The sequence below is a fragment of the Choloepus didactylus genome, chromosome 11, assembly GCF_015220235.1.
Source record: "Choloepus didactylus isolate mChoDid1 chromosome 11, mChoDid1.pri, whole genome shotgun sequence".
In the NCBI taxonomy this organism is placed as follows: domain Eukaryota; kingdom Metazoa; phylum Chordata; class Mammalia; order Pilosa; family Megalonychidae; genus Choloepus; species Choloepus didactylus.
This window is the reverse complement of record NC_051317.1, coordinates 78,538,946-78,552,327: the sequence shown is the minus strand read 5'-3', so window position 1 is coordinate 78,552,327 and position 13,382 is coordinate 78,538,946. Positions and strand designations below refer to the sequence as shown.

At 37.4% G+C, this 13,382-nt stretch overlaps 1 protein-coding gene across 1 annotated transcript in view; it reads left to right on the top strand.

The window, feature by feature from the left end:
* Positions 1-12,170, top strand: part of ARL15 (ADP ribosylation factor like GTPase 15) — a 446,531-nt gene extending 434,361 nt beyond the window's left edge. The window contains exon 7 of the mRNA XM_037798775.1: positions 10,247-12,170. Coding sequence (XP_037654703.1) covers positions 10,247-10,399 — 153 coding nt within the window. The 3' untranslated portion in view covers positions 10,400-12,170. The remainder of the gene's footprint in view (positions 1-10,246) is intronic.
* The last annotated feature ends 1,212 nt before the right edge of the window (positions 12,171-13,382 follow it).

The following is a 13,382-nucleotide window of genomic DNA, read 5'->3' as shown; positions in this document are numbered from 1 at the left end:
TCCCCAATTAAAAGATATAGATTCGCAGAATGGATCAAAAAAAATGAACCATCAATATGTTGCATACAAGAGACTCATCTTAGACACAGGGACACAAAGAAACTGAAAGTGAAAGGATGGAAAAAAATATTTCATGCAAGCTACAGCCAAAAGAAAGCAGGTGTAGCAATATTAATCTCAGATAAAATAGACTTCAAATGCAGGGATGTTTTGAGAGACAAAGAAGGCCACTACATACTAATAAAAGGGGCAATTCAGCAAGAAGAAATAACAATCGTAAATGTCTATGCACCCAATCAAGGTGCCACAAAATACATGAGAGAAACACTGGCAAAACTAAAGGAAGCAATTGATGTTTCCACAATAATTGTGGGAGACTTCAACACATCACTCTCTCCTATAGATAGATCAACCAGACAGAAGACCAATAAGGAAATTGAAAACCTAAACAATCTGATAAATGAATTAGATTTAACAGACATCTACAGGACATTACATCCCAAATCACCAGGATACACATACTTTTCTAGTGCTCACGGAACTTTCTCCAGAATAGATCATATGCTGGGACATAAAACAAGCCTCAATAAATTTAAAAGGATTGAAATTATTCAAAGCACATTCTCTGACCACAATGGAATACAATTAGAAGTCAATAACCATCAGAGACTTAGAAAATTCACAAATACCTGGAGATTAAACAACACACTCCTAAACAATCAGTGGGTTAAAGAAGAAATAGCAAGAGAAATTGCTAAATATATAGAGACGAATGAAAATGAGAACACAACATACCAAAACCTATGGGATGCAGCAAAAGCAGTGCTAAGGGGGAAATTTATAGCACTAAATGCATATATTAAAAAGGAAGAAAGAGCCAAAATCAAAGAACTAATGGATCAACTGAAGAAGCTAGAAAATGAACAGCAAACCAATCCTAAACCAAGTACAAGAAAAGAAATAACAAGGATTAAAGCAGAAATAAATGACATAGAGAACAAAAAAACAATAGAGAGGATAAATATCACCAAAAGTTGGTTCTTTGAGAAGATCAACAAGATTGACAAGCCCCTAGCTAGACTGACAAAATCAAAAAGAGAGAAGACCCATATAAACAAAATAATGAATGAAAAAGGTGACATAACTGCAGATCCTGAAGAAATTAAAAAAATTATAAGAGGATATTATGAACAACTGTATGGCAACAAACTGGATAATGTAGAAGAAATGGACAATTTCCTGGAAACATATGAACAACCTAGACTGACCAGAGAAGAAATAGAAGACCTCAACCAACCCATCACAAGCAAAGAGATCCAATCAGTCATCAAAAATCTTCCCACAAATAAATGCCCAGGGCCAGATGGCTTCACAGGGGAATTCTACCAAACTTTCCAGAAAGAACTGACACCAATCTTACTCAAACTCTTTCAAAACATTGAAAAAAATGGAACACTACCTAACTCATTTTATGAAGCTAACATCAATCTAATACCAAAACCAGGCAAAGATGCTACAAAAAAGGAAAACTACCGGCCAATCTCCCTAATGAATATAGATGCAAAAATCCTCAACAAAATACTTGCAAATCGAATCCAAAGACACATTAAAAAAATCATACACCATGACCAAGTGGGGTTCATTCCAGGCATGCAAGGATGGTTCAACATCAGAAAAACAATCAATGTATTACAACACATTAAAAACTCGAAAGGGAAAAATCAATTGATCATCTCAATAGATGCTGAAAAAGCATTTGACAAAATCCAACATCCCTTTTTGATAAAAACACTTCAAAAGGTAGGAACTGAAGGAAACTTCCTCAACATGATAAAGAGCATATATGAAAACCCACAGCCAGCATAGTACTCAATGGTGAGAGACTGAAAACCTTCCCTCTAAGATCAGGAACAAGACAAGGATGCCCGCTATCACCACTGTTATTCAACATTGTGCTGGAAGTGCTAGCCAGGGCAATCCGGCAAGACAAAGAAATAAAAGGCATCCAAATTGGAAAAGAAGAAGTAAAACTGTCATTGTTTGCAGATGATATGATCTTATATCTAGAAAACCCTGAGAAATCAACGATACACCTACTAGAGCTAATAAACAAATTTAGCAAAGTAGCGGGATACAAGATTAATGCACATAAGTCAGTAATGTTTCTACATGCTAGAAATGAACAAACTGAAGAGACACTCAAGAAAAAGATACCATTTTCAATAGCAACTAAAAAAATCAAGTACCTAGGAATAAACTTAACCAAAGATGTAAAAGACCTATATAAAGAAAACTACGTAACTCTACTAAAAGAAATAGAAGGGGACCTTAAAAGGTGGAAAAATATTCCATGTTCATGGATAGGAAGACTAAATGTCATTAAGATGTCAATTCTACCCAAACTCATCTACAGATTCAATGCAATCCCAATCAAAATTCCAACAACCTACTTTGCAGACTTGGAAAAGCTAGTTATCAAATTTATTTGGAAAGGGAAGATGCCTCGAATTGCTAAAGACACTCTAAAAAAGAAAAACGAAGTGGGAGGACTTACACTCCCTGACTTTGAAGCTTATTATAAAGCCACAGTTGCCAAAACAGCATGGTACTGGCACAAAGATAGACATATAGATCAATGGAATCGAATTGAGAATTCAGAGATAGACCCTCAGATCTATGGCCGACTGATCTTTGATAAGGCCCCCAAAGTCACCAAACTGAGCCATAATGGTCTTTTCAACAAATGGGGCTGGGAAAGTTGGATATCCATATCCAAAAGAATGAAAGAGGACCCCTACCTCACCCCCTACACAAAAATTAACTCAAAATGGACCAAAGATCTCAATATAAAAGAAAGTACCATAAAACTCCTAGAAGATAATGTAGGAAAACATCTTCAAGACCTTGTATTAGGCGGCCACTTCCTAGACTTTACACCCAAAGCACAAGCAACAAAAGAGAAAATAGATAAATGGGAACTCCTCAAGCTTAGAAGTTTCTGCACCTCAAAGGAATTTCTCAAAAAGGTAAAGAGGCAGCCAACTCAATGGGAAAAAATTTTTGGAAACCATGTATCTGACAAAAGACTGATATCTTGCATATACAAAGAAATCCTACAACTCAATGACAGTAGTACAGACAGCCCAATTATAAAATGGGCAAAAGATATGAAAAGACAGTTCTCTGAAGAGGAAATACAAATGGCCAAGAAACACATGAAAAAATGTTCAGCTTCACTAGCTATTAGAGAGATGCAAATTAAGACCACAATGAGATACCATCTAACACCGGTTAGAATGGCTGCCATTAAACAAACAGGAAACTACAAATGCTGGAGGGGATGTGGAGAAATTGGAACTCTTATTCATTGTTGGTGGGACTGTATAATGGTTCAGCCACTCTGGAAGTCAGTCTGGCAGTTCCTTAGAAAACTAGATATAGAGCTACCATTCGATCCAGCGATTGCACTCCTCGGTATATACCCGGAAGATCGGAAAGCAGTGACACGAACAGATATCTGCACGCCAATGTTCATAGCAGCATTATTCACAATTGCCAAGAGATGGAAACAACCCAAATGTCCTTCAACAGATGAGTGGATAAATAAAATGTGGTATATACACACGATGGAATACTACGCGGCAGTAAGAAGGAACGATCTCGTGAAACATATGACAACATGGATGAACCTTGAAGACATAATGCTGAACGAAATAAGCCAGGCACAAAAAGAGAAATATTATATGCTACCACTAATGTGAACTTTGAAAAATGTAAAACAAATGGTTTATAATGTAGAATGTAGGGGAACTAGCAGTAGAGAGCAATTAAGGAAGGGGGAACAATAATCCAAGAAGAACAGATAAGCTATTTAACGTTCTGGGGATGCCCAGAAATGACTATGGTCTGTTAATTTCTGATGGATGTAGTAGGAACAAGTTCACTGAAATGTTGCTATATTATGTAACTTTCTTGGGGTAAAGTAGGAACATGTTGGAAGTTAAGCAGTTATCTTAGGTTAGTTGTCTTTTTCTTACTCCCTTGTTATGGTCTCTTTGAAATGTTCTTTTATTGTATGTTTGTTTTCTTTTTAACTTTTTTTTCATACAGTTGATTTAAAAAAGAAGGGAAAGTTAAAAAAAAAAAAAAAACAAGGAAAAAAAAAAGATGTAGTGCCCCCTTGAGGAGCCTGTGGATAATGCAGGGGTATTCGCCTACCCCACCTCCATGGTTGCTAACATGACCACAGACATAGGGGACTGGTGGTTTGATGGGTTGAGCCCTCTACCATAAGTTTTACCCTTGGGAAGACGGTTGCTGCAAAGGAGAGGCTAGGTCTCCCTGTATTTGTGCCTAAGAGTCTCCTCCTGAATGCCTCTTTGTTGCTCAGATGTGGCCCTGTCTCTCTGGCTAAGCCAACTTGAAAGGTGAAATCACTGCCCTCCCCCCTGCGTGGGATCAGACACCCAGGGAAGTGAATCTCCCTGGCAACGTGGAATATGACTCCCGGGGAGGAATGTAGACCCGGCATCGTGGGATGGAGAACATCTTCTTGACCAAAAGGGGGATGTGAAAGGAAATGAAATAAGCCTCAGTGGCAGAGAGATTCCAAAACGAGCCGAGAGATCACTCTGGTGGGCACTCTTACGCACACTTTAGACAACCCTTTTTAGGTTCTAAAGAATTGGGGTAGCTGGTGGTGGATACCTGAAACTATTAAACTACAACCCAGAACCCATGAATCTCGAAGACAGTTGTATAAAAATGTAGCTTATGAGGGGTGACAGTGGGATTGGGAATGCCATAAGGACCAAACTCCACTTTGTCTAGTTTATGGATGGATGTGTAGAAAAGTAGGGGAAGGAAACAAACAGACAAAGGTACCCAGTGTTCTTTTTTACTTCAATTGCTCTTTTTCACTCTAATTATTATTCTTGTTATTTTTGTGTGTGTGCTAATGAAGGTGTCAGGGATTGATTTAGGTGATGAATGTACAACTATGTAATGGTACTGTAAACAATCGAAAGTACAATTTGTTTTGTATGACTGCGTGGTATGTGAATATATCTCAATAAAATGATGATTAAAAAAAAAAAAAAAAAAGAAGGCAATAATGACTCCACTGGGTGCCAGATAGTTAGTGGAGTCACATTTCTCTTGCGTTACCCTCCAGCTTGCTTTCTACCTACCAAATCCCATGACTGTAGTTTATTTTCTTGGCTTTCTGTATTCCGTTCGAGATCCTCACCCAGTAGTCTCTATCACCTGCCCTGGCAATATCACTATTGGTTTGAAGGAGCTAAAATTGTCAGCTCAGATGCTCTCAAGATTCCTTTTCTAGAGATGAAGAAAGAGTGTGCCTTTATTCCTCTAACAGCCCTCTATCAAGCTATGTCTTGTCCAATTGACATGGGTGATTAGAAAAGTGTTCTAAATAATTTGCTCTATTTACTTGAATCCATTGCTTTCCTTAATTCCTTAATTTCCCTTGCTAACTGTACAGTATGAAATGATCTTTTAGGGTCATTAAAATGCCAGGGGTGAGGGGAGGGGGACTTCCAATCTTATTATATAGATGATGATGACAGTCCTTGGATGAGGCTGTTTTTGTTTCTTTTTGTTTTGTTTTACGTATTCTGCTCTCATCAGAAAACCCGTATGTTGGCAAATGGAGTTCTGGTACAGAGGCTCATTAGAGTGCACTCAGGCTGACTACACACTTGCCACAATTTCAGTTCAAGAAATGTTGGTTGAATGAATGAATTTATGGGAAACTAACTTTCAGGATGAAAATTTCTAAAGCTCCTTATACTAACCCTGACTGACCCTGACCCCACCCCCACCCCATCCCCAAGCTTTAAGAGGGATTGATTATAATCTGCTAGCTTTTCACAGAGGAAAGATGCGTATCATGTTGCTGGGGATCAGGGGAAATATGGGCAAAGGAAATATCCAGTTTCTATTTCTGATGGTGAGTGTGTGGAAAAAGAAACTAATTCCACCAAACAGAGCAACGAGGCACCTGCATTTCACATGGGCTAGAACTGTGGTTCTCGGTTCTCAGCAGCAGCAGGACCGGACCACGCCTTGGTGGTGTTTTGAAGACGGAGGTGGAGGTGGTGACGGCCGTTTTCGGTTATAGCCATGACATGTTGGTGCTAATGGCATTTAGTGCACTGGAACTAGGAGCGACTGATATTCTATGATGCACGGCATTGGCATTGCCCGCCACAATCAAGAATCCACACATCCTAACTCTCTACTTAATGTCTTACCACAAATTCAAGTGGGTTGAAGCTCTGTTTATAAATGTCTGAGCTTAAAGTCTAACTCTATTTTACAGAAAAACACTAAGTAGACTCCTTCTGAGCTGTCCTATCCCCCTGCTCCCGAGAGTGCTTAAAGGAAAAACGAGGCCAACTTTGGGTACACACTACTTACGTGGATTAATAACAAAACCAGAAAAAAACAAGCAGCTTTATGTTAAAAATAAAATTAGTTTTGCGGGCTTTTGAAAAGGAAAGACCTTTTATTGCAGCTCAGAAACTATTACATGACTTCTAGAAATTTAATCACCATAGGTTTGTAAGAATTGAAAGTAAAATTTTTTAATCTAAAATGAGGGCAAGACAGGGAAATCAGTGAGTATCATTGCAACCATATTAGAGAGCTGTAACTAAGAAAGGATTATTTTCATGATTTCTCTACTCAAGGAAACCTAAAGGACAGCTTCTATCGAAAGAGGGTGTCGCCCATGCTATGTAATGTCTCACAGGTTTAACAGCTGCTACAAACATTAGCTGCAGTGAGATGGTGCCGATCCGTCTCTGTTATATTAGGACTTTACAGTAAATGCAATGTGTAAATACTGGAATGCAGTAATGCACATCACCCCTCAGTTGCATGAGTGAAGAAGAGCTCTGATGACATAGGAAAATAGGTTGACTACTTCTGGTGGCTTTGTTTTCCTGTCTCTAGGGTGGACACATGGCTACTAACAAACGCCCACTCTCTGTGGCTCTCCTGAAAATAGCTAAATGACCACAGGTTGCCAGGCAGCTGTATTCTGATGCCATTCCCCAAGTGCCGTCTCCAGACACCGATGTGAAACAATCACTGCCTCCTTCCAGCAGTTTCCAGTTAAGCATAACATTTAAGCAGCTGATAAAGTATTCAAAAGACTTTGATTCATTTTGTCTTGTCATTTTTTTATTTTTATCTTGATAAGAGAATGAGCTTTAAAAAATTATGTCTATCATAAAAAATAGATCCTTGCATCATAGGCAGTTGTTTTGCTTCTTTTAACCTTAAAAACTATATCAGATGGAAGCATATGGTGGTCAAACATAAAGACTATCCTTTACAGTTACATGTCAACAAATAGAAGGACAAAATAGCAATAGTGGGCAAGTCAAAACATAACTGAATAATTTTTCTTGTACTAATACAAGGGAGGTAAAAATTTAAAGTTCAGGTTAATTTAAGAAAACAAAATTGTTACCCTTAAAAAAAAAAATCGGCTTCAGAGCATTAAGGAAGATGAAGGAAGACTTCATCTTCCTCTCTCTTGCATTTTAGTTTTTGTTTTATAGAAGTGTGAAGTGCTAGATAATAAAAAGCTATGTTCTGGTAGCAAATACAGTCACTCACTGTACTTGGATATCACTGTAATGCCAAAACTTGTTTTGCAATTGATATTACACATGTAGAATTGTGGGTAATCATTTGGATTCCAGTAGGGTGAATATGGCAGGGTTAGATACCACTTAGATTACAAATTTGAATATCTCAATTACCCAGCCATATTTGTCAGCTTAACACCACCATCCACCTTTATCTGGTGACCACTCTGAAACTGCAGCTTCCATTTCCTTCTCGTGTTTTATAGTCAGCAGGACCCATTACTGAAACATAGCTACCTTCAGACATCTCTATTATCTTCCAAGGTTCAGACATCTTTATTATATGTGCCTACATGATAGACTATATTTTCAGTTGCCTAGAAACCAACATAATAGATAGCTGAACTTCACTGTTTTTTGTATCTGGTCAGTATTGCAAAACATCACAAATTACAAATATTTTATGATTATTTAAATTTAACATTGATTTCAAATTAGCTGTAAATATGCTAACAGGATCAATACAGTATAATTTTTAAGTGAATCATTTGGAGGAAATACTATATCTTCATCTTTTTATTTTAATTTATTTAATTTCTCACCACCAGCCCTCTTCCCAGTTATTACAGAACTTAAAATACTGTCCTTTGGATTTGGGGTTATAAAGTGCATTGAAGGTCTTTTGTTCATGTGCCGTACTCAGTATGCTTCATGTTATCCCTCTTTTGAGCATTACTGTTCAGATACCAGATTGCATCGTAAGCATAGGAATCACCCATTTCCAAGCTCAGCAGTGCAATCTGAAGCTTCACTTTGTGGGAGAGGTAAGGAGACTAATATCACTGATTTTAAACTCTTTAGAGCGGCCACCACCTCCTCCACCTGTAGCTCCTGCCAACTCTGCTCTCCCCCTGCTGGCCGAGGGCTGCCTCAGCCTGCTGACGGACAGCTCCTCCAGTGGGGCTGGGTGGGTCCCCTGGGCCAGGTCACGGCATAAACAGTTTCAGATTCTCTTGGATGGAAACCATTCTGAGTATCCTAAAGAAGAGAAACTAAAGGTATGGGTTTTATATTTTCCTTAAGCGAGAATATTCTTAACTACGTGGTTTATAAACTACCTTGGGCAGAAACTGTTCTGAAGTTGCGTACCCATTTTCCAATTTGTAAATGTGATTTTCATCACTCTTCAGAATCAAAATTAAGGATGGTCCTTCGAGTCTCACACAGGCTTCTGGGTTATGCTTTTTTTTTTAAGTTGGTATTTATTATGAATTTGCAAATAGGAAGTTTGAGACACATTTGAATTGCAAAATGTTAGCATTTTGTGGTTCCTAAATTAGCATAAAAACTTAGTATTTCTTACATATATATTCTTGCTCACGTGAAAGAATGTATACACTTACTAAAACCAGTTTGGATGGTATATCTCTGTTGTTAACACTAGTCTGGTGCTTGCAATGATAAGGCAAAATGAAACCACACTTGAGAATGGCATGAAGTCGAGACACTGTTTTTGTTTTTTTCCTGGATCAAGTACTAAGGTAAGACTTTGGAATTTTTCCATGGCACATGGGATTTAATGAAATTTGTTGGCCAAGAATGTCTTTGAACAACGCCTCTTCTGATGTTGTTACTGACTGTATTTATTTTGTGTTACGTAAAACCTTGCTGGGCTATAAATGCAGTGTTCTGTTTTTGCATGAGGTAGTATTGTGAGTGAAGGAGCTTCGTGAACTTTGGACATTAGCATGCCCTCTGAGAGAAGATCACCAGTATATCTGGAAATCATAACAATTTAATATATATTAGCAGTCAGGGATTGGCAATACTAGATGCTGTTGGTATCCTAACTAATACAGTAAGAGTGACTTGAGACTGGTTAATGATCAAACAGGCTTTTAAGGCAGCAAATGCTCCACCCCACTTAGTAGTTGTAAGATCTGGATTTTTCTTCCCCCCTAAAAATTCAGGACAGGGAGAAAAAAAAAAAAAGCTGAGAAATTTTGTGAATATTTGTGCATTTTTGTAAGTTTATATATATATATATCTATACACACATACACTCAGTTTTTACCTTCCTCCGTAGAAAACACTTTTCTAGGTCTCAGAAATAGGTACTAGAAATTTAAGGGAAGGAGAGAAAAATTGTTTAAATTAGATTTGTGTTGTGTGATGTGTTTGGTCAAAATACTTAAGTCTTGAATAACTGATATAGTACATACTATAGGTTGTCACCAGTTTAATAAGTCAGCAGAGTGTTGTACGGAAAACTGCTCTGCTAGAGTTATTTTGATTGAATCAAATCTTTTTGGTGTCTGCAGTGTACTTTGCCCTGTGTCATAAGTGCATGTAATTCTTTCTCAGACTTCATCAGACCTCCCATGCTGTTAAGTGTATGGGTAGAATAGTGGCTTGCAAGCGGGTCATTCACCCCTAAAGAAAACACTCCCAGGTCACAACGTATAACACACATTACAACAACAGCTGTTGGATGGGATTCTGAAAAGTCCTGGGCATCACAGTTCATATATATTCTCCTGGAAATCCATCCACTTCATCACTCTCAAATTTTTGGTATGAGAAAGGTTCTGATATAATTAATAACATATTTATTTTTTCCTTAGGTCAAAAAATATTTTGAACTTGAACCACTAGCACGTGGGAAACGCTGGATTCTGCAGCCCTGCTCCCTGGATGACATGGATGCACTGAAAGACAGCTTCTCGCAGCTGATAAACTTGTTAGAAGAGAAAGACCATGAAGCTGTAAGAATGTGAAATCTGGCAAAGAAGACGGGTTCCCAAAAGGCCTTGAACCTATCATGCTAGTTTCTCATTTTAATTTTATTTTGGTATCAAGACTCTAAAGGCTTCAGCATCTATTTTTCTCTAGCTATCTCAGATTCTCATCTCTCTATTAAAGTGAATATTCTGTAAACCAGGTAAATTATCATCGGCATTAACGTCAAGCACACACTACTGAGAGAGAATTTATTCTCTGTTTACCACTAATTATCTTCACCGCATGCCTCTTCCTTCTGTTGTTCTAAGCGTCTCTTACTCACTCTGTCCTAAAATGGATGGAATTCGTGGCTCATGGAAATCAAATCCTTTATAAAGGACTCAAAAAGACTCACAGGACCTTGACGAATTTTCCCTGGGTTTGGGGGTGGAGTGTTATATGGCTGGGACTCTACGTGATATGTATATCATTTTCAAATCTCTGGGGGTTTTATTTTATTTTTATTTTATTTTTTGTTTTTGGTTTGTTTTGTTTTGTTTTGTTTTTACTGACCTTATAAACTATGAGAGAAAAATGAGAAAATTAATCAATCACCTTATCAGGAAGGAATATCCTACTATATTAACTTTGAAGAACTTAAAGACAAGACCATGATGTTTCCTTGATTATATCTGACGTCTCACCCCTTCCCTATTTTAAGAGCTAAGACATTGCGTTAGTTTTTGAGAGGGGTTAGAGGAAATTTAGGCACAATGCATGCATCACTAATCTTTGATCGAGGCCTCAAATTTTTTTTAATGGAAAGATTAAGCTGCATAAAATCAAACTAAAAATTTTAAGTGCTTGAAAAAGAGAAAATAATTTTTGAAAGAGTATATAAAATTTCAAAAGCAGCTGAACTGAATATAGTTTTGAACTGGCGTAGGGTTTAACTTGGCATGGATTGTGACAGAGATATCAAAGACAGAATCACCTGTATATTCATTCATTAAGTGCTAATGTAGTTTAATGCAGTCCATTAATGCCTCCATCTATTAAACAATTACAGGTCTATCAGTACTTCAATTATAAACCTCTATTTTCAGGGGTTTCAGTGTGCCCTTTAAAGTGTGCTGGGAGCTGCAGAGAATAGTTTTAGGGCCCAGATTCAGTCTTTGGAACTAATTTTTAATTAATTTAAATGATAAAATTATGTAGAAATAATTGTATAGTTTTACTAAGATTTAGACCTTTGTCTTTTCTAAATCAGGAATAATCTATGGATATTGAAGTTTGTGGATTAAACACACTTGAGCACATTTTGTAGAGTTTTGACCATGTAAAATACCTACAGGCCAAATGATAGAAACCTGCTTCCTACACTGAGCAATACAAACGTTTGTAACTTTTAGGTAATATAGATTGATATCCAAATACCACAGACCTACACTATATTACAGAGTGATGTAATCCCTTGTTATTCTCCAGAAGATATTCATCAGGACCTTACTGTTGTTCAAATACAGTTTCTGTGGTTTTTATCTTGTAGGTGGATTTTAATGAAATCATTACCTTTGAAACATTAAACACTTCTTTATAGCTTTTTTTAAAAAATGGAATGGATGAAAAATGATTCATAGCAATCCACGCACAATTTTGTCTACAGCATCCTTGAATATTTTTAACACTGTGTAATCCATGAGCAGCGCAAAACATTTATTCCAACAACCAGTTACACAATTCCTGTTCTTATTTTGTCCTGTTGTGCTCATCATCTATGAAAAATAAATGATCATTAGGCTCTGCTTTCCCTGCAAGTTCATTAAATGTAGAGTATTATCGTTTTTAGATACTGTGACTGAGTGCTCCTAAGCCATCTGTTAAATGACTTCCCGTTGTGTGTGTGTGTGTGTGTGTGTGTGTGTGTGTGTGTGTTCATGTGTGCGCCGGTGATGGGCTTCTTCTTAGACCCACGACTGTCTGCAGTGTCTCAGCCGTCAGAATGAAAACATTATCAATCAGTACCCAACAACAGCTGTTTTTGACAAGTTTCTGTCTGACGCCTAATGCTTTACAACTGTCAATAAGGCTCCTTCTTTGTCTAGCAGTTCAGAGCTTGCCGTCTTGCTGCTTCCGTGCGTGCGGCATCCTGTCCTTGTAACTCTAGAATTTGTCATGTTTTGGAAATCTACGTGGGGGGGGAGGGGGGGACTTGGACTGGGGTGTGCGGGTGGGTGGGTGGGCGTGTGTCATATTCCTACTTGACTGTAAAGTGCCACAGGTGTCTTAGTTTGCATATTCAAATATTATATAGGAAAAACAGTCTGTTATGTATTTCTTCTCTTAGCTTCTTGTTATATTTATGGAAGTTACCAGTTTTTGTACCTTCTCACCTAAAATGGTTGCCTTTTATAATGGCATTTAATTTATATGACAAAACTTTGTATCTACTGTAGTTTACAGTATTGGTTGCTAATTAACTGCCATATTGCCCTGTCTTTCTATTAAACAATACTGCATCGATAATTCAAGGTTAACAGATTCATGTGGACAATTGCCAGGCAAGAAGAATTCATATTGTCTGTGATTTATATATGATTTCCATTATCTTCATATGAAAATAAATGCTCAGTAGACTTGATGTTTTCAGACTGACTCCTTTCAGCTTTAGCATTTGGGAGTCCCAGATTTCTGTTTACATTTGTGTTGCCTGTTTAAGTCTTCAAAATAAGTTTTGCTGCTCTTGGTCAAAACAAATGATTAATTCGCATTTCCTTTGAAGCCACTGTGAAAGACTTTAAAAAAAAAAGAAAAAGCAAGTGTCTTTTCCAGTTGGTTTGTCTTCAGCAGCAATTTACTTTCATTGGAGCCATTCCTGCAGAATGAGTGATCATAGTCGGGATATTAATGAGAAGTGACATCCTTCAGTCAAAGCCTCATTTTATAATATTTGCTGTAAAAACAACTTTCTAAGAGTGGCACAATTTGGTGCAATGAAGTATTTCCTTAACTGGTGATGCCCTTAGGAAATAAGTAAAT